This window comes from Pelodiscus sinensis, chromosome 1 (assembly GCF_052426305.1).
Source record: "Pelodiscus sinensis isolate ZL-2025 chromosome 1, ASM5242630v1, whole genome shotgun sequence".
NCBI lineage: Eukaryota > Metazoa > Chordata > Testudines > Trionychidae > Pelodiscus > Pelodiscus sinensis.
Window position 1 is genome coordinate 355,673,659 of NC_143052.1, and position 19,549 is coordinate 355,693,207.

At 49.0% G+C, this 19,549-nt stretch overlaps 1 protein-coding gene across 1 annotated transcript; it reads left to right on the forward strand.

Annotated features, from left to right (window-relative positions):
• The first annotated feature begins 3,218 nt into the window (after nucleotides 1-3,218).
• On the forward strand, nucleotides 3,219-19,171 carry LOC142826613 (olfactory receptor 52E4-like). The gene is made up of 2 exons (XM_075919721.2): nucleotides 3,219-7,538; nucleotides 15,110-19,171. The coding sequence occupies exon 2, from the start codon at nucleotides 15,199-15,201 to the stop codon at nucleotides 16,141-16,143; it is 945 nt and encodes a 314-aa protein (XP_075775836.2). The 5' UTR covers nucleotides 3,219-7,538; nucleotides 15,110-15,198; the 3' UTR covers nucleotides 16,144-19,171.
• The last annotated feature ends 378 nt before the right edge of the window (nucleotides 19,172-19,549 follow it).

Below are 19,549 nucleotides of genomic sequence, written 5' to 3' on the forward strand. Positions count from 1 at the left end.
GGGATAGCTCAGTGGTTTGAGCATTGGCCTGCTAAACCCAGCCTTGTGAGTTCAATCCTTGCAGAGAACATGTGGGGTAAAAATGTATTAAGGATGATACTTGGTCCTGCTGTGAAGGCAGGGGACTGGACTTGACCTTTCAAGGTCCCTTCCAGTTTTAGGAGATAGGCAATCTCCATTAATTTAATTTTAAAAAAGAATCATCATGACACTTTTGGGTTGTCTTACATGCAGGGAGCAGTTTTGTGAGTCATGATCAGTGGAGTTGCATTCCTTCTTCAACAGGAGGCATTGGTTAAGGAAACAGCCAGACACTACCACCACAAAACTATGTTTCCACTATTGTATGACGTTGTTGTATTTAACAGATACAGATGCCAGCCATCTGGTTCCATTTTGTTGTAGGGAAGCCTCCTTTCCCAAAAGTTTCCCCACTTCCTAATAAATCTAAACCCCTCCTCTCAACACCATCGTCTCCTCCAGGCATTGAGACCAAGCAGTTCTGCTTCTCTGTCTGGTTCTGTGTGGAAGTGGAAGTAGGATTGAGTTTATCAACATTTCTTAAGAGATCTGCAACCTTCATTCCTGGCACATAAGTCAACATAGTCATAAACCTGGGATAAACCACTCACTGACTCCCTGCAACCTCACCTTTCTAATTGCTGGTAACTGGACCGCTGAGCCATCACCCACTCTCTAGGCTATGCCCCCTTCTCCAGCTCTTCCCATGACTCTCTGGCTCGTCTCTTCCTTTCTCCACACTAGCTGGGCTCCAAGTGCTCCTGGATGCTGACAGCCCCCCGATGGACCTCCTGGATGGCAGCCTGCAGAAAGTGCAGCCAGGCTCACAGCAACGCGTCCACGAGAAGCACCAGAGTGCCCAGGGGCAGCTCCGGCTCCATGTTGCAGAGTGCTGTGGTGTCCCGAGTGAGGGCAACCAGAGCGCACAGACACACAAATGCTTTGCTGGCCTCATCACATTTCAAGAAAGATGTGGAGAAATTGGAAAGGGTACAGAGAAGAGCGACAAGAATGATTAAAGGTCTAGAGAACATGACCTATGAAGCCAGGCTTCATGAACTGGGCTTGTTTAGTTTGGAAAAAAGAAGATTAAGGGGGGACATGATAGCGGTTTTCAAATATCTAAAAGGGTGTCACAAGGAGGAAGGAGAAAATTTGTTCCTCTTGGTTTCTGAGGACAGGGCAAGGAGTAATGGGCTTAAAGTGCAGCAGGGGAGGTTTAGATTGGACATTAGGAAAAAATTCCTAACTGTCAGGGTGGTCAAATATTGGAATAAATTGCCAAGGGAGGTGGTGGAATCTCCCTCTCTGGAGATATTTAAGAACAGGTTAGATAGACATCTGTCAGGGATGGTGTAGACGGAGCTTGGTCCTGCCTTGAGGGCGGGGGGCTGGACTCGATGACCTCTCGAGGTCCCTTCCAGTCTTATTATTCTTTGATTCTATGAACTGAAAGATTTCTCCTGGTGCTCTGGCTTTCACACTGAGCTCTGTGCAGGACCGGCTGGTGATGCAATGCTGAGCCTCTTCCTTGAGTCACCTACAGGGCAGGCCAAGGGATTTTCCCGATTCCCTGGGATAAACCAGTCAAAATAGTCATCAGTTGGGATTGGTCCTGCCTTGGGAAGGGGGCTGGACTTGATGACCTCCTGAGGTCTCTTCCAGCTCTATGGTTCTATGATCAGAAACTCAACTATTTATTTTTCTGATGATGAACACCCCCAACCAACTATTAATAACGGACAGTAACCTCAATATGGGTATGTCTACACTACCCCCCTAGTTCGAACTAGGGGGGTAATGTATGCATACCGAACTTGCTAATGAAGCCCGGGATTTGAATTAGCATAAAGCCGGCGCCGCCATTTTTAAAAGCCGGCTAGTGCGAACCCCGTGCCGCGCGGCTACACGCGGCATGGGCTAGATAGTTCGGATTAGGCTTCTAATCCGAACTATCTGTACGCCTCTCTGTTCCAGCCTGTCCCCATTTTACACCAGGAGCTGCTGCTGGAAGCTAGAGCCTTGGAGCTAGCAGGCTGATTCAGGGGCTGGTGGGGATTGTCCCTGGAGGGGCAGAGAAGGGCCTAGATAGAAGATGAGTTTTCCTCCTGAGACACTCTTTGCCTGGATTTGACCTGCCACTCTCACTGGAATGTCTCTGAGGGTTTGTCTACACTGCAAAGTTAATTCGAACTAACAGCCGTTAGTTTGAATTAACTTTGATAGGCGCTACAAAGGCAAAGCGCTAGTTCAAACTTAATTCGAACTAGCGAAGCGCTTAATTCGAAATAGGTAAACCTCATTCCACGAGGACTAACGCCTAGTTCGAATTAACTAGTTCAAATTAAGGGCTGTGTAGCCACTTAATTCGAACTAGTGGGAGGCTAGCCCTCTCCAGCTTGCCCTGGTGGCCACTCTGGGCCAAACCAGGGAAACTCTTCTGCCCCCCTCCTGGCCCCGGAGCCCTTAAAGGGGCACGGTCTGGCTACGGTGCCCGTGCCAGGTGCAAGCCTGCCAGCACCCAGCCAGCAGACCCTGCACCTGGCACGGCATGAGCCAGCCACCTGTTGTCACCCAGCCCTCCGCCTCTTCCCAGGACCTGGCTGGAGGCTCCCAGGAGCTTTCCCAGGGCCACAAGAGGCGGGCGCCCGCCTGGTTTAGTGCGGAGATCTTGGACCTCATCCGGGTTTGGGGGAAGGCCACGATCTCTGCACTAGGCACAGGAAAGTGGCCGTCTAGGGCAGGAGAGCTGCCAGTCTGGCCACCAAAGGCCACATGAGAACCCAGGAGCAGGTTTGCATGAAATTCAAGTTGGTCCACTGAGACCCCAACCCTGAGCCCTGAGCTTAGAACATAAGAATATATGAATGGACATACTGGGTCAGACCAAAGGTCCATCTAGTCCAGTAGCCTGTTTGCCGACAGCGGCCCACACTAGGTACCCTGGAGGGTATGGACGGAAGACAATGACCAAACCATTTGTCTCGTGCCATCCATCTCCAGCCTTCCACAAACAGGGGCCAGGGACACCATTTCTACCCCCTGGCAGATAGCACTCCATGGATCCAACCTCCATGAAATAATCTAACTTCTCTTTAAACTCTGTTATAGTACTAGCCTTCACAGCCTCCTGTGGCAAGGAGTTCCACAGGTTGACTATTTGCTTTCTGAAGAAGAACTTTCTTTTATTAGTTTGAAGCCTGCTACCCATTCATTTCATCTGGTGTCCTCTAGTCCTTCTATTATGGGAACTAATGAAGAATTTTTCTTTATTCACCCTCTCCACACCACTCTTGCTTTTATAGACCTCTATCATATCCCCCCTCAGTCTCCTCTTTTCTAAGCTGAAAAGTCCCAGTCTCTTTAGCCTCTTCATATGGGACCTGTTCCAAACCCCTGATCATTGTAGTTGCCCTTTTCTGAACCCTTTCCAAGGCCAAAACATCTTTTTTGAGCTGAGGAGCCTATATCTGTACACAGTACTGAAGATATGGTGTACCATAGTTTTATACTTCCCCTCCTCCTTCTTTCCCTGGCTTCCCCCTTCCAGCTTCCTCTTCCCAGATTTCTCCCTCCCCTCTCCAACCCTCTCTCTTCCCCTCTCCCATCTCCTTCCCCCAGTCTCCCCAGGGGTTTATCCCTTCCCACCCCCAGTTTTGTTAAATAAAGAGAGTTCCTATTTTTGAGCACGTCTCCTTTATTTTTTACATCAGGAAGTGGGGCTAGGGAGGGGTAAGTGGAAGGAGGTGAGGGAGGAATGGGGTACGAACCCCCGATGGGGAGTACTGGGGTGGCTCTGTGGGCTCCTCGGGGTGGAAGATCTCCTGTAGGGCCTCTTGGATCCTGACATCCCCCCCCGATTGACCCCCCCTGGATGGCAGTCTGTGGCAAGTGCAGTCGGGCTGATGGCTGAATGCTGTGATGTGCCGATTGTGGGCACTCAGGGCACTCCAAGACAGGACTGCTTTGCTGTCCCTCATTGAGTTAGACAAGCGAGCGGGGAACCCTGAGAACTGTCTGTTTGGGGTGGGGGTCGGGTCCCTTTAAGCACAGCCCTCGGCTAGCCTGAGGCAGCAGCTCCACGCTCTAAGTCCTAACCTGATGCCCTGCTGGCACTGCTTCCAGCCAGCCTTAACCCCGGTTCAGGGTCCACTCAGTGTGGACATGCTAGTTCGCATTCGTTTTTAAGTCTAGATGCACTAGTTCGAATTAGCTTAGTTTGAATTAACTAATTCGAATTAAGTTAGTTCCAATTAGTGCTGTCGTGTAGACAGACCCTCAGTGATCTCCTGCCTGCGAGTGGCTGTGCCTCTCTGTGAAGTCTGTGAGGGAAAGATCTACATGGAACCTCTGTGGGTAGGGCCCTTCCTTGGTGCTTTTCAGCTGGTGAATTGCCTGACTGCGGCTCTTGTATTTTGTTAGGGTCCCGGCTTTCCTCGTCAGGTCCACTGCCGTCCTCAGATGTCAGAAGCAAGGCCGATGTGCTCACATGCGTCTCACTTTGCTCTTTTTGCTTTGCCGCCTTCTCAGCTACTTTTCTCTCAGCCTTACAGAGTCTCTTCAGCTCAGTTTTGCCGAAAGGGGCCTTGGCCTTTGCCACGACACTGGCCGCAACCACTCTGGAGGTTGCTGCCATGCTCTGGTGGAAGAGTAGTACTTCTGGGTCAGGCTCTTTCCATGGCAGCCTGGACCAGGAAATTTGAGAAGCACGCTGCTTGTCTAGAGCTAGAATTCAGGATGAGACAGTATCTGTGGAGACGGATCAAACCTTCAGGCCTATAACATTTCCACTTCTCCAATGCTACTCTCAAAAATGACCTTGAGTGGGTCACTGCAGACTATGTGGCTCTGGGGAGAAAGATAAGGGAATTTGAGGTGCCAGTTATGTTCTTATCCCTCCCCTCCGGTGAAGGAAAAGGCCTGGAGAGGAATCACTGAATTGCGGCATGTCAGAGAGTTCTTGACCATGGGATGCTGTACTGGGTATACGGCTTGCTAGGAGGGGATGGGAACTACCTAACGAAGAAAGACACGAGTATCTTTACAGGCAGGCTTGCTGATCTAGTGAGGGGGGTTTTGTGATGGGGTGAGGTCAGAGACGACCCCTCAAAGATGCCTCCTGGGGTGCTGACCCGGCCACTGCCACTTGCCTTCCCATTCTCTGGGGTTCCTCACCGCCCAGTCTTGTTGGACCAGCTCCACTGATCTCCCCCAGACAAGGCCCCCGAACTGCAGTCCCTGCCCCCACCGAGAAGCAGTAAAGACACTGAACCACTTCGGGTCCAAGGAGAGTGTAGTTTGGGGCCCAGCCTCCTGAGAGGGCTCAGCAGTACCTCAGTTCTGGGACACACACACCAAGGCAGCACATCACACACACCCCCAAACAGACCCTGCCAGATGCAACCTCCCTCTTTTCATGCCTTGCCAAGTGACAGTGACAGTAGGAGTCATCAGGACTGCTAGGTTGTCTCTGTCATCTCCCTGGGCCTCACTTTACCCATCTGTACAACATGGAGACATCACTAGAGACTTCCATTCGCTGGGCAGTTGGTGGCTCCTCCAATGGAAGCTGCTACGTGCTATGATGGCTTTTACTGTGGAGAATGTCCCGATCTCTGATCCCAAAGCATCAGGCCCATGTGCCTACAGAAAGTGTCAGTGTTTCCCTTCAGTCATCATTCTCCACAACGGTCTGTCTGCTCTCTGCCCATCCCTCCTGGGACTTACCAGGGCCTTCGACCCCCTGGAGAACTAGCCGTTATCTCTAGTTTCTTACCAATAAACTCTATTTTTAAATACACAGAGAAGCCAATTACACTTAGTCAGCCCAGTGCCCAGGAGTTTTCCTCTCCCTTTGGGAAGGGCCTCTAATTGCTTTTTACTTCTAAATCTGGATAAGAGCCCAGAAGCAGAGACACGGATATAGAGAGCATGGCTGGGGCGACTCTGGTCTCCAACCTATTTACATCCAGATACCCCTGCTCCCCTAGAGGCTGAGGGACCCCCCTGGGCCCGTCCAGAGCTGTGTTATAGGCAGCACCAATGCCTGTGGCTGCAGACGCTGGGGGAGAGAGGCGCGGGCCACGGCTACCTGAGGGGGGTCCCAGGGAGTTCACAGGTATCTGTCTGTTGCTGAGGAGCTCACCTGCAGGACAAGTCTAGTGCGATGTGGGCACGGAGAGTCGTTCTGTTGTCCTTTTTGCTTTGCAAAGCTATTAAATATCCCAGGGACTGTTCCTTAGGTACCACTGGCCCCCAGGCCGGCTGATGGGCTCCACCACTGAGGAGATGTCCATGGCAGAGATGCCTTTTGGGATGAAAGGGGTTGGTAGCTGCAGAAAAAGGGGGAATTCTGAGGCTGTTCATGCCCAGAGACTGTCATTTGTCATTTTCTTGCCCAAACACTTAGGTTGGTGAGATATTTTTGAAGCTCTTCAGTCTGCTTTGGTCTTAACTATTTTGAGCAGTTTAGTATCATCTGCGAATTTTGCCACCTCACTGTTTATTCCTTTCTGCAGATCATTTGTGAATATGTGGAATAGAATTAGTTCCAGTATGGACCCTTGAGGTACCCCAGTAGTTATCGCTCTTCATTCTGAAAACTATTATTCCTACTCTTTGTTTCCTGTCCTTTAACCCGTCTATCCATGAGGGGACCTTTCCTCTTATTCCATGACAACTACCTTTATTTAAGAGCCTTTGGTAAGGGAGCTTGTCAAACCAAAGAGCGAGTGTAAACCGTATTTTGTCAGTGGGAGTTCTCCCCTGCTGACAAAGCAAACACCGCTCAGCAAATGGAAGTTTTGGTCAGCAAAAATGTTGACCAACATGGTTTACACTGTCTGACTGTGGTGACGTGGCTGTGTCTGCAGGGGTTGGCTAAAAGCTGTGTCATGTGGCCATACCCTGAGACTTCAGTTATCAGTGCCAATTGACAAGTGCAAATAGAGGCCTGTGTCAGCAGCTTGTGAAAGGAAGGTATTGAGGCCTACCCAGAATATGTCAAATGAGCACCAGTTTAATTGTAAGTGGAAAGGAAAGGCAGCACTCTCAGATACAGGAGATAAAAATAAAAACAAAATTTGATTGGTTGACCAACAATAACCCCGCTTTTAGGGAAGTAAGTAACTCAGACAGCAGTATGCAGCAAAGTGCTGATTACCCCAAATGGAGCAGACGAAAGTTTTTTGTAAGGGCAGAATGAGACAACAAAAATCTAACATCAGCAATTGTCAGGCGAGTGGAGGATACCAAAATACCGACACAGGGTATATAAGGTGGGCTGAAACAGACCACGAGCGGACGGGTTGCGAATCCGAAAAGCCAGGTCTGATCAACCAGGGCTCCCTCCCCGGCGCTGAATCTCGCTGCCGCACATAAGCTCCGAAAGGAGAACAAATAAGCTCCGAAAGGGGAACGAATACTGGTCGTAAGTTGCAACGAAAAATCCAAAGAAAGGAAAAACATAAAGAAAAGAATATCTCCTGAATCTAAGCAATGCTTCTATCTTTCTTAACGTGAGTATTATATAACTGTTAACTCCATAAATTGTTTAAAGGTAACTCAGGAGGGTATATCAGTAGGAGAAGTTGTTATTTCTTGTTTTTTTTTAACTGTACTGTTTTTCTATTTTTTCTTTGTATATTATATTGTCTTAAAAGAATCAAAAATAATGAATTGATTTAAATGGAAAATTGATTATAAAGTAAATAGAAAAAATAAATAATCTTTGTTTGACCTTAAAAAGAAGTATTCCTCTCTCTGTGGTTTCAAATCCTTTAAAGAACCAAACCCGGTTACCGAAACCCTCCTGGTTTTGCATCTCAGGGCTCCGGTGGTAGGGAGGTTGGTGGATTGGGGGAGCCGTGGTGTGACGTGAAACTACAGGAAAACAAGGAGGTCCTAGGTCTCCTCACTGAGACAGTTATAAGAATTTTCCAGCATGAGACAGACACCGTCTCTCCATGTAGAATAGTGATAGAGATGTAGCCATGTTAGTCTGGGGTAGCTGAAGCAAAATGCAGGACAATGTAGCACTTTAAAGACTAACAAGATGGTTTATTAGATGATGAACTTTCGTGGGCCAGACCCACTTCCTCAGATCAAATAGTGGAAGAAAATAGTCACAACCATATATACCAAAGGATACAACTAAAAAAAATGAACAAATATGAAAAGGACAAATCACATTGCAGAACAGGAGGGGGATGCGGGGGGGAGAGGGGGGGAAGAAGGAAGGTAAGTGTCTGTGAATTGATGATATTAGATGTGGGGAGAGTGGGATGTTTGTGAGTTAATGGTATTAGAGGTGATAATTGGGGAAACTATCTTGGTAATGGGTGAGATAGTTCAAATGTTTGTTGAGTCCTTTTGGAAAGTGTCGAATTTTAACATGAATTACAGTTCAGAGGATTCCCTTTCAAGTGCAGATGTAAAAGGTCTTTGTAGCAGAATGCAGGTGGGTAAGTCATTGAGAGAGTGTCCTTTCTGGTTAAAATGGCAAGAAACTGTTTTCTCTTTGTGATCTTGTCTGATATCTGTTTTGTGGGCATTAATCCTTTGGCGAAGTGTCTGAGACGTTTGTCCAATGTACATAGCAGACGGACACTTTCGGCACATGATAGCATAGATTATATTTCTGGAGGCGCAGGAATATGTGTTCTTGATCTTATAACTCACTTGGTTGGGTCCAAGAATGGTATCAGCAGAATGAATATGTGGACAAAGCTGGCAACGGGGTTTGTTGCAAGGGGAGGTACCAGGGTTGGTATTAGTGTGGTATGTCCCGTGGTTGTTGGTAAGAATCATCTTGAGATATCAGACAAGATCACAAAGAAAAAACAGTTTCTTGCCATTTTAACCAGAAAGGACACTCTCTCAATGACTTAACCACCTGCATTCTGCTACAAAGACCTTTTACATCTGAAGCAAAATGCAGGACAATGTAGCACTTTAAAGACTAACAAGATGGTTTATTAGATGATGAGCTTTCGTGGGCCAGACCCACTTCCTCAGATCAAATAGTGGAAGAAAATAGTCACAACCATATATACCAAAGGATACAATTTAAACAATTTGTCCTTTTCATATGTGTTCATTTTTTTAAATTGTATCCTTTGGTATATATGGTTGTGACTATTTTCTTCCACTATTTGATCTGGGGAAGTGGGTCTGGCCCACGAAAGCTCATCACCTAATAAACCATCTTGTTAGTCTTTAAAGTGCTACATTGTCCTGCATTTTGCTTCAGATGTAAAAGGTCCTGCAGCAGCACTTACAGTGGCCAATCCATCTGAGAATCCTATTCACCTAAACCTGGGTGAAAGGGTCGTAGGAGTAGAAATATTTCCAAAGATCAATAGGGATGGTGTAAATCATTTTCTTCTATCAGTGCTATATCTTCAGACTTTGAGTATAATTGAATTGTCCCTTGTTTATGTGAAGTGAGATCCAGTAACTAGAAATGCCTGATCGATTTGCTTTAGGGAAAGGACTGGGCAGGGATCGTTGAATTGAGGAAGTCAATGCGTGGTTGCGCAGGTGGTGTCGCAGAGAGGGCTTTGGTTTCTTTGACGATGGGACTCTGTTCCGGGCACAAGGATTGTTGGGAAGAGATGGGATCCACCTAACGAAGAGAGGAAGGAGCATCTTCGCGGGCAGGCTTGCAAACCTAGTGAGGAGGGCTTTAAACTAGGTTCGTTGGGGGACGGTGACCAAAAACCTGAGGGGAGTGGGAAAGTCGGATACCGGGGAGGAATGCAAAGAGGGACGAGTAAGAAATGAGGACCCCTGATTCCAATGGAGAAGATAAGGCGATCAAATGGTTATCTGAGATGTTTGTACACTAATGTGAGAAGCCTGAGAAGAGGAAGAACTGGAGGCTCTTGCCTAGTCCAAGAAATATGATTTAATTGGGATATCAGAGACTTGGTGGGATGACTCGCATGACTGGAGCGCTGTCATGGAAGGGTATAGACTGTTCAGGAAGAACAGGCAGGGGAAAAAAGGAGGAGGAATTGCACTATACTTAAGAGAGTACTATGATTGCTCAGAACTCCAGTATATAGAGGGAGAAAAACCTGTTGAGAGTCTATGGGTTAAGTTTAGAGGTGCAAACAACAGTGATGTTGTGGTTGGTGTCCACTATAGGCCACCGAATCAGGTGGCTGAGGTAGATGAGGCTTTCTTCAGAAAACTGAGAGAAGCTTCCAGATTGCAGGCCCTGGTTCTCATGGGGGACTTTAATCACCCTGACATCTGTTGGAAGACCAATACGGCAGTACACAGGCAATCCAGGAAGTTTTTGGAGAATGTTGGGGATAACTTCTTGGTGCAAGTGCTGAAGGATCCGACCAGGAGCCATGCACAGCTTGACCTTCTACTCACAAACTGGGAGCAACTAATAGTAGACGGTAGATTTCAGGATCCTGACCAAAGGAAGAAAAGAGAGTAGTAAAATACACACCTGGACTGCAGAAAAGCAGACTTTGACTCCCTCAGAGACCTGATGGGCAGAATCCCCTCGGATGCTAACATGAAGGGGAAAGGAGTCCAGGACAGCTGGCAGTATTTTAAAGAAGCCTTACTGAAGGCACAGAAAGAAACCATCCCGACGCGTAGCAAGAGAGGCAAACATGGTAGGAGACCGGATTGGCTTACAGGGGAAATCCTTGGTGAACTTAAGCACAAAAAGGAACCTTTCAAAAAGTGGAAACTTGGACAAATGACCAGGGAGCGGTTTAAATGTATAGCTTGAGAATGCTGGGGGGTTATCAGGAAGGTGAAAGTGCAATTGGAATTGCGACTGGCAAAGGATGTGAAGGATAACAAGAAAGGTTTCTAGAGGCACGTTGACAAGAAGGTGATCAGAGAGGGTGATCTCCTACTAGGTGAAGGAGGTAACCTTGTGACAGATGATGTGGGAAATCTGAAGTACTCAATGCTTTCTTTGCCTCTGTGTTCACAGACAAGGTCGGCTCCCCGACTAATGCGTTAAGTGATGTGAGATGGGATGAAGATGGACAGCCCTTGGTGGGTAAAGAACAGGTTAGGAACTATTTAGAAAAGCTAAACGTATAAATCCATGGGTCCGGACTTAATGCATCTGAGGGTACTGAGGGAGTTGGCAAATATCATTGTGGAGCCTTTGGCCATTATCTTTGAAAAGTTGTGGAGATAGAGAGAGATCCCGGATGATTGGAAAAAGGCAAATGTAGTGCCCATCTTCCAAAAAAGGAAGAAGGACGATCCAGGGAACTATAGGCCGGTCAGTCTTACCTCAGTTCCTGGAAAAATCATGGAAGGGATCCTTAAGGAATCGATTTTGAGGCACTTGGAAGAGAGGAAAGTGATCCCTTTCATCATCCTTGTGTCTCTTCTCTGGATCTGGTCCAGTTTCTCTGCAACTCTCTAAATAGCAGGGAACAAAACCTAGCACTCCTTCCGTGGCCTAACCAGCATTCCTCTGCTAAAGACAAAGCATTGTGTTTGCCTCTCCTTGCAATAGGAAATACATCCACAGACACTAAAGATGTCTTCCCAAACCCGGGATAGGAAACATGAGGTCAACAGAAGAATTCTACCATTGATCTAGCTATCACATCTTGGGGAGCGTGATTACCTGCACTGCCAGGAGAAACCCCATGTTCGGTGTAAGTTTTGTCTCACTGACGTTCCTCTCGGGGCTGCTTTAGCCTTTTAAGTATAGGCAATCCCTCCAGCAGATCCTCTGGAAAATCTTCCAGTCTGCACCTAGAGGCATGAGGAGTTGAAAAATTTCCCCTTCCCCTCACAGCTTTGACCAATAGTCAATCACCCTCAGTGCAAGCCGCTTTTTCGAAAGGAAGTCTAGACATTCTCTTTCGAAAAAGTCCTGTTTTCATGCAAGAGTGCCTTATTTTGAAAGATGACTTTCAAAAAAAGGTGTTATTCCTCATAGAATGAGGTTTACCGCCATTGACAAAACCGCCGCGTTCTGTTGATTTACTGTCGACAGAACATGGCGGTAGTCTAGACGCAGGTATCGTTATTTTGAAAAAAGGCCACCTTTTTCGAAAAAACCCCGCTGTATTCTAGATACACCCTTAGTGGATTTTTTCTACACCCTCCCCAACTTTCCAACACCCCGTTTGAAATGTGAATGCTGGGACTGGCTGCAGATGGTTTCACCGACGACTCGTGCAGAGGTCAAATCCTTCCTCTCCTCCAACTCACCACTCCCCTGTTTACGGATCTAAGGTCCCGTCCACCCCCTTGAACAGAGCATGGCATTGGGAGCTCAGGATGAACTGATTGTCCACAGTTAATCCTTGAGCATGCTCATTGTCCCAGTGTTCCATAGCTACTGTAGGTCATTCCGGCTCCAATTCCTTTTCTCGGAGGTCACATTTGCATTTGACTACAAAAAAAGTATTTGCATTAACTCAGCTCACCAAATACTCCAGGTCATTCGGTGTATGTGTCCTGGCCTGCTCATTGTAACCCTTCCGCCTGTCTTTGGGTCGCCCACCGACTGTGTCTGGAGGAATTTTCTATTGGCCGCCTGGTCATTTATAGAAATATCGGATAGCTTCGGGCCTTGAGCTAGTCCCTGCAACACAACACTTAGGACAGCCCCGTTCACCGCCAATGGGCCATTGACAGCTGCTGCCTGAGATCTGTCAGTCCACCCTCAGCCCATTTTTCATGTGCTCTGCTGATACTGTAACAGGCTCATTGTCAGATGAATGTTTTCCAGGACGAAACCAACTCCCTCAGAATAATCCAAGTCCCTGGTACCTGACTGAGTCCCTTCGGGAAATCAAGAAAGAAATCAGGTTTGCTCGACAGATTGGTTTTCCAGAAAATATGTTGACTGACATAATGATATTTTACCTAATCCTATATCAGCTATTTCATTGTTTCCTACCTTTGCCAAATCTTGGCTTTTTTTTAATTTTTAACTTTCCCTTTTAGAAAGTAGTTTACATTTAACACAGAACTGTCAGTTATTTGCTTTCGATGTTTCTGTTGGGTTTGCTCTGGTGCTGCCTGACTGGGTACTTCTGGATCCCGATGAGATGTGGGGCTGATTGGTCACTTAAAAACGGTTTTTATATCTCTTGGTTTCTACTGTAGATGGTGGTTCAGATCTTCCTTGCCTGCTAATGGACTGCAAAGTGTCGCATCACCTTAGATCATATGGGCACAGCACATAGCTTTCTTCCAAAGGCAGAGCAAAAGGACTTCTTGAACACACCCACTTTTTCTGTAACCAAAAGGCAATTTTGTGCACCTCTAGGAATGGGTGTAACTTTTGGTAGGATTTCTTTTGTTCTTATTTTACTCCATAGCCTCCTTCTTGTGATGATTAAGTAAGCTAAGCAAGGATATTTCTCTGATGCCTTAATGTCGATTATTACTTTTCATGACTTCCATATTGTGTCCTGGTCTCTATTTTTTTCTTTTTCTTATTCATTATGTATGGCTGTTTTTTCCACTTATTATTAGCTGCTCCTTGCTATTGGACTGTGGTATGTAGAGGGGGAGGGGTTGTCCAAAGTTTTCTGCTTTCTTGACTGTGGAGTTATTTCTTTTTAGGTATACAATAATCTCTTCTTATGGAACTCCCATTTTTCTGTCTAAATCTCACCCACCGATCAGTTTCGCTGATATTTGCTTCAGCTCTGGGGAATCAGCCATTTTGAAGTACAAGTTTTCCACAGATATCACTGCCTGGGTGTTCTTCTCTGTCTGTCCATTTGAGTGTCATCAGGATCTTCCTCATTTTAATCTCCTCTCTCATATGCTCCTTTCTTTGCCTCTTGTCTAAACATAAGAGTCTGAGACTTTCCCCCCTGTCTGCAGGCGGCAGCTTCTCCCATTTGTGAAGCCAGTCTTGGAAACCCCCTTTCTGTCTCCCATCTCATTCATACAGACCAGGGGTATGTCTAGACAAAGCTTGTGTCAACAAAGAGCATCTAGACTACAGCCAGTTCTGTCGACAAAGCAAGCTGCTTTGTCGACATGACAGTGTAGACGCAAAGGAGAGTGTAGATACAATAACACCTTCTGTCGACAGATCTCTGTTGACAGAAGGCGTTATTCCTCGTAGAATGAGGTTTACAGCCGTCGACAAAACTGCCGAGTTCTGTCGACGTTATGTCAACAGAACTCAGCGGCAGTGTAGACGCAGGCATAGTTTTGTCGACAAAAGTCCACGTTTGTCGACAAAACCCTGTAGTCTAGACACATCCCTGGTGATCAAAACTGGGCACATGTCCAGAGCAAGTTGTTCTGCATCCCATTCCTTAATCATCCCAAGATTGCCTGTCCTCTGTGGAGAAGGAGTAGGGTTTCCACAGAGCGGCTGTCAATGAGGACGAGGTATTTCCCCGAGATGAGTTTAGTTGGGATGTTTCTGCCTGGCCATTGTTTACATGTTTTTGGATCTCATATTATAAGCAAGCAAGGAAATGGTTAACTCCAAACAGCATGGGATGTACCAACTGGGCTTTCATTGTGCTAAGGAAGAGTGAGGGATAATGGGTATCCAGATACAGGATTCCTGCTGCTTTTTCCAGTCCACCTCAGGTAGGAATAACTGAGCCATAGAGCATCATTAACTATGGCGTTGGCATGAGGAGGGTCAGTTATTCAGATTCATTTCTCTGAGGGTACATCTAGACTATGTTTTTCTTTCAAAAGGAGAAATTCAAATTTGGTGCTAATTTACATATCATCTTCCGATTGCTTTTTTAAAGCATTTTTTAAGAAAGTTTAGACATGGTCCTTTGGGAAAAAAAACTTTTTTGAAAGAACTCTTCTTCCCCCAAAAATGAGGTGTGCAGGGTCCTATCCAAAAAGAGGATTTTTTTGGAAGAACCACATCTAAATTGCTTTCTTTTTCAAAAAAAAAAAAACTTTCGAAAAAGCAATCAGAAGAGGATATGCTAATTAGCACTGAATTTACATGTCTCCTTTTAAAAGAAGAGCATAGTCTAGCTGTACCCAGAATAAGGACCTTCTAAGTGTCCAATTTGGTTCACCCATTAGAACAGCCTCTAGCAGTGCATGTGTTTTCTCATATGAACATCATCTCTCCTTCCAGGCATTTGTACTGTGACCATCACCCTAGACTCTGGGCGGGTGCAGGAAACACGGTTGTGCCTCAGAGTTGGATGCCTTCTCCCCTGTTCCATGTCAGATTCCAACACAACCCACTTCACCAACCCTTCCACCTTCATCCTGCTGGGCATTCCTGGCCTGGAGACGGCCCATGTCTGGATCTCCATCCCCTTCTGCATCACTTTTGCCATAGCCATCTTGGGGAACTTCGTTATCCTGTACATCGTGAAGAAGGAGCCGAGTCTCCACGAGCCCATGTACTATTTCCTCTGCATGCTGGCCGTCAGTGACCTGGTCCTGTCCACATCCACCGTGCCCAAAATGCTGGGCATATTCTGGTTCAATTCCAGGGAGATCGATTTCAGTGCCTGCCTCACCCAGATGTACGTCATTCACAGCTTCTTAACAATAGAGACTGGGATCTTCGTGGCCATGGCTGTGGATCGCTACGTAGCCATCTGCCATCCCCTGAGACATTCCACCATTTTGACAAACGTGGTGGTGGCCAAGATTGGCCTGGCCGTAGTGGGGCGTGGTGTTGTACTCTCACTCCCCTATCTCCTGCTGGCGAGGCAGTGGCCATATTGCAGAACCAACATCATCCCCCATGCATACTGTGAGCACATCGCCGTAGTGAAGCTGGCCTGCGCCGACATCCGTGTAAATAACTACTATGGACTCATTGTGGCAATCTTTGTGACCAGTCTGGATCTGTCTTGTATCGCTGTGTCCTACACCCAGATCCTCATGGCCATCTTCCGCCTCCCCCCCAAAGATGCCCGGCTCAAAACTTTTGAGACCTGCAGCTCCCATCTCTTTGTCATTTTAGCGTGCTACATCCCAGTAGTCTTCTCCTTCCTCACCTACCGATTTGGCCAGGATGTGCCCCTGTATTTCCATGTTCTCTTTGCCAGCATGTATCTTCTCGTGCCCTCCATGCTAAATCCCATCATCTACGGGGTGAGGACCAAACAGATCCGGGACAGGCTACTTCGGCACATCACTCCTGCGGACTGATCGTTTCTCCCAATTCTCTGACTCTCGGCCTGAGCTCTGTGCGGAGCTGGCTGCTAACATGATGCTCAGCCCTGTTCTCTGAATCACTGGCTGGCCAATGAAAGAAACAAAATCTCTTCATTGACTTTACAATGTGGTGTCAATGCGACAGTTTGGGTTTTCCAGCTATGTACAATTCACAGGTTTGCCCCAGTTCTAGTTGCTGGTATCTGGAACTCTGCGTCCCCCGCTTCTGCCCCAACCCTTCCATCAAAGCTCCTCCCCATGACCCTTTAATCTGTCCATGGCCAGGCTCTGTTTCCACATCTCCCCCCGCTCCCTCATCCCTGTTACTCACTCCTCTCCTTCCTTACCCCAACTAATCCCTGAGTTGTCTCCACCTCCCTCCCCACGTCATCTGTGTCCTGCTCATGGCTGGGACGGGAGCCACTGCAGCGTCACAAGGATACTGCCTGCTGGTCGGAAATGGCCCCAGCTTAGCAGGGGCTGGTGTGGGTTAGTGACCTGGGCCTTCCCCCCGCTCTCTGTACTGCCGGATCCCCTTGGGAATACAAAATGGCATTCGGACACAAATCAAAATCGGACAGTGTGGTAAAATCCAGACTGGGGGGACCCCCTTCGTTCACGTGTTCTTGTGTAAACCAGCTGCTTCCTTGGCTTTTGGGGCTTTGCCTGTTCTCTTCACTCATGCTCCTTGAGCTTGGATGGAGGAGGCTGGGGTGGAGTCATTGCTGTATTAATAGGTTGGTCATTAAAGACTATCAGCAGCTAAGGATACAGTCTCTGCAGAGCGGTGGGCGTGGAAGGAATGGAATTAGAATTGGCCCTGCCTAGAGCAGGGGGCTGGACTTGACCTTCTGAGGTCTCTTCCAGCTCTATGGTTCTATGATTCTATGAACCTCCCCAGAAGAGGAACCAGCAGGAGGAGTTTGTTCCAGCCCTGCCAAACCACAGCAGCTGGAGGAGTCAGGAGAAGCTGGGGCAGGAGAACATGAGAACATAAGAAGAACATAAAAATGGCCAGACTGGGTCAGACCAAAGGTCCATTCAGCCCAGTGTCCTGTCTGTCATCAGTGGCCAATGCCAGATGCCCCAGAGGGAGGGAACACAACGGGTAATCTCCCCTGTCACTCATTTCCAGACAGAGGCTAGGGACACCATTCCTACCCATCGTGGTTAATAGCCATTGATGGACTTAACCACCATGAATGTATCTAGTTCTCTTTTAAACCCTGTTATAGTCCTAGCCTTCACAACCTCCTCAGGCAAGGAGTTCCTTGCTAATTTGAACTAGCGCGTCCACACCGATTGGACGCAGGGGGGCATTTAAGGGCAGCTGAAACCGGTTCCAGCAGGGCATCAGGTCAGTAGTTGCTTTGTGTGGCTGCTGTCTGAGGCTATCTGAGGCTCATGCTTAAAGGGACCCCGCTGGACAGCCGGTTCTCAGCTTTTCCACTTGCTTGCCTACCTCGCCGAGGGACAGCAAAGCATTTTTCTCTGCGCCTGTCTGTGTCGGTGCTTCCCTTTGGGGACGCCGCCGCAGCTGGCAACATGGAGCCAGAGCTCGCCCTGGGCTTTCTGCTGCAGTTTTTGGACTTGCTGCTGCAAGCCTGCCAGCAATGGCTGGAGGCTGCCTGGCACCACCTGGTGCACGTCAGCCCCCTACCTCTCCGCCTGCCCTCCCTGGGGGCTGTGGAGGATCCGCAGCAGTGCCCGGATGCCAGCGTGCCCTGCTGCATCTGGCGTCTGGACACGAACAGCGACTGGTGGGACCGCATCGTCCTGGAGCGCTGGGGAGACAGACAGGGGACCCAGAACTTCAGGATGAAGAAGGACACCTTCCTGGAGCTCTGCGAGTGGCTCGCCCCTGCTCTGCGGTGACAGGACACTCGCATGAGGCCCATCATCCCCCTCCAGAAGCGTGTGGCCATCGCCTTCTGGAAGCTCTCCATGCCGGACAGCTACCGATCCGTCGGGAACCAGTTCGGCATGGGGAGATCCACCATCGGAGTGTGCTCATGCAGGTACGGCACTCACTGGCCACTGGGCCGGGGGGGGGATGGTGGCTGCAAGGAGGGGATGGGCCACCCCAGGGAAAATGGGGGATGGGAGGAGGCGAAAGTGTCCTGCACCTGAGGGTTCAGTCTGTCCCGGCCGTACTACACGCCGCCCAGGGGTGCTGCTCTGCAGGGTGGTCCGCCTTGCCGACCCGGACGCCATCATCCGGGGGTTTGGTGCCCTCGGCTTCCCCAACTGCGGGTGGGGCCATCGACGGGACGCACATCCCCATCCATGCCCCGGAACACCAGGCCTCCCAGTACGTCAACTGAAAGGGGTACTTCTCCGTGCTCCTGCAGGCCTTGTGTGGCCACCGGGGCCAGTTCACGGACATTAATGTGGGCTGGTCCGGCAAGGCACTCGACGCACGGGTGTACCAGATCTCCTCCGTGTGCCAGAGGCTGCAGACTGGGACTTTCTTCCCTGACCGCCACATCAGGGTCAGGGACATGGACATGCCCGTGAGCCTGGTGGGGGATGCGGCCTACCCCCTACAGCCCTGGCTCATGAACCCATACACGGGGCACCTCAACCGCTCCCGCCAGGCCTTTAATGCCAAGCTGACCAGGGGCTGCATCATGATTGAGGGGGCCTTCGGCCAACTGAAAGCCAGATTTAGGTCCCTCCTCACTCGCCTCGACCTTGCCGAGCACAATATCCCTCCCGTGGTGGCAGCATGTTGCGTGCTGCACAATTTGAGTGAGCGAAAGGAGAGGCTTTCCTGCCAGCCTGGATGGCTGAGGCTGAGCGCATGGCTGACCACTACGCTGACCACTACGCTCAGCCCCACACCGCCGCCGTCCGGGAAGCCCAGCAGGGGGCCGTCCGGATCCGGGAAGCCCTGAGGGAGAGTTTCCAGGTGGAGGAGGACTGAACTCTCCCTGCATGCCCCACTGGGGTCTTCTTCCACCCTCCCCCCTTCCCCTTTTTAACCCCCCTTCCTAATGTCAAATAAAGACACCTATTTGAACAACCAAAAGCTCTTTTTATTTTACATAATTGGGGTGGGGGGAGGGAGGAGTGAGGGTGGAAGAGGGGAGGGGAACATGGGAGGAGGGAGCTAGAAGTGGGAGGAAGGGGAGGAAGGGAAGGGAAAGCTCAGGCTTGTGGGTCCTGCTGGCTCTCTCGTCTCACAGCACTGCGGGTGCAGGGGCCTTGAGGGGGAGTGTGTGTGGAGGGTGGGGCAGGAGGGATGCAGGGTGCGGAGGAAGCGGGAGGGGGAGCAGGGGTGGGAGGCGGAGTGAAAGCTGGGACGGCCACAGGAGCCGGAGCAGGAGGAGGCAGGAACCTGTCCACCAAGGTCTGGAGGTGGCCTCTGAGGGCACGGCCTTGCTCCTCCAGCGCCTCC

Bases quoted from the DNA above. Each gene is read 5' to 3' on its own strand.
- LOC142826613 (XM_075919721.2), top strand. From the start codon at position 15,199: ATGTCAGATTCCAACACAACCCACTTCACCAACCCTTCCACCTTCATC.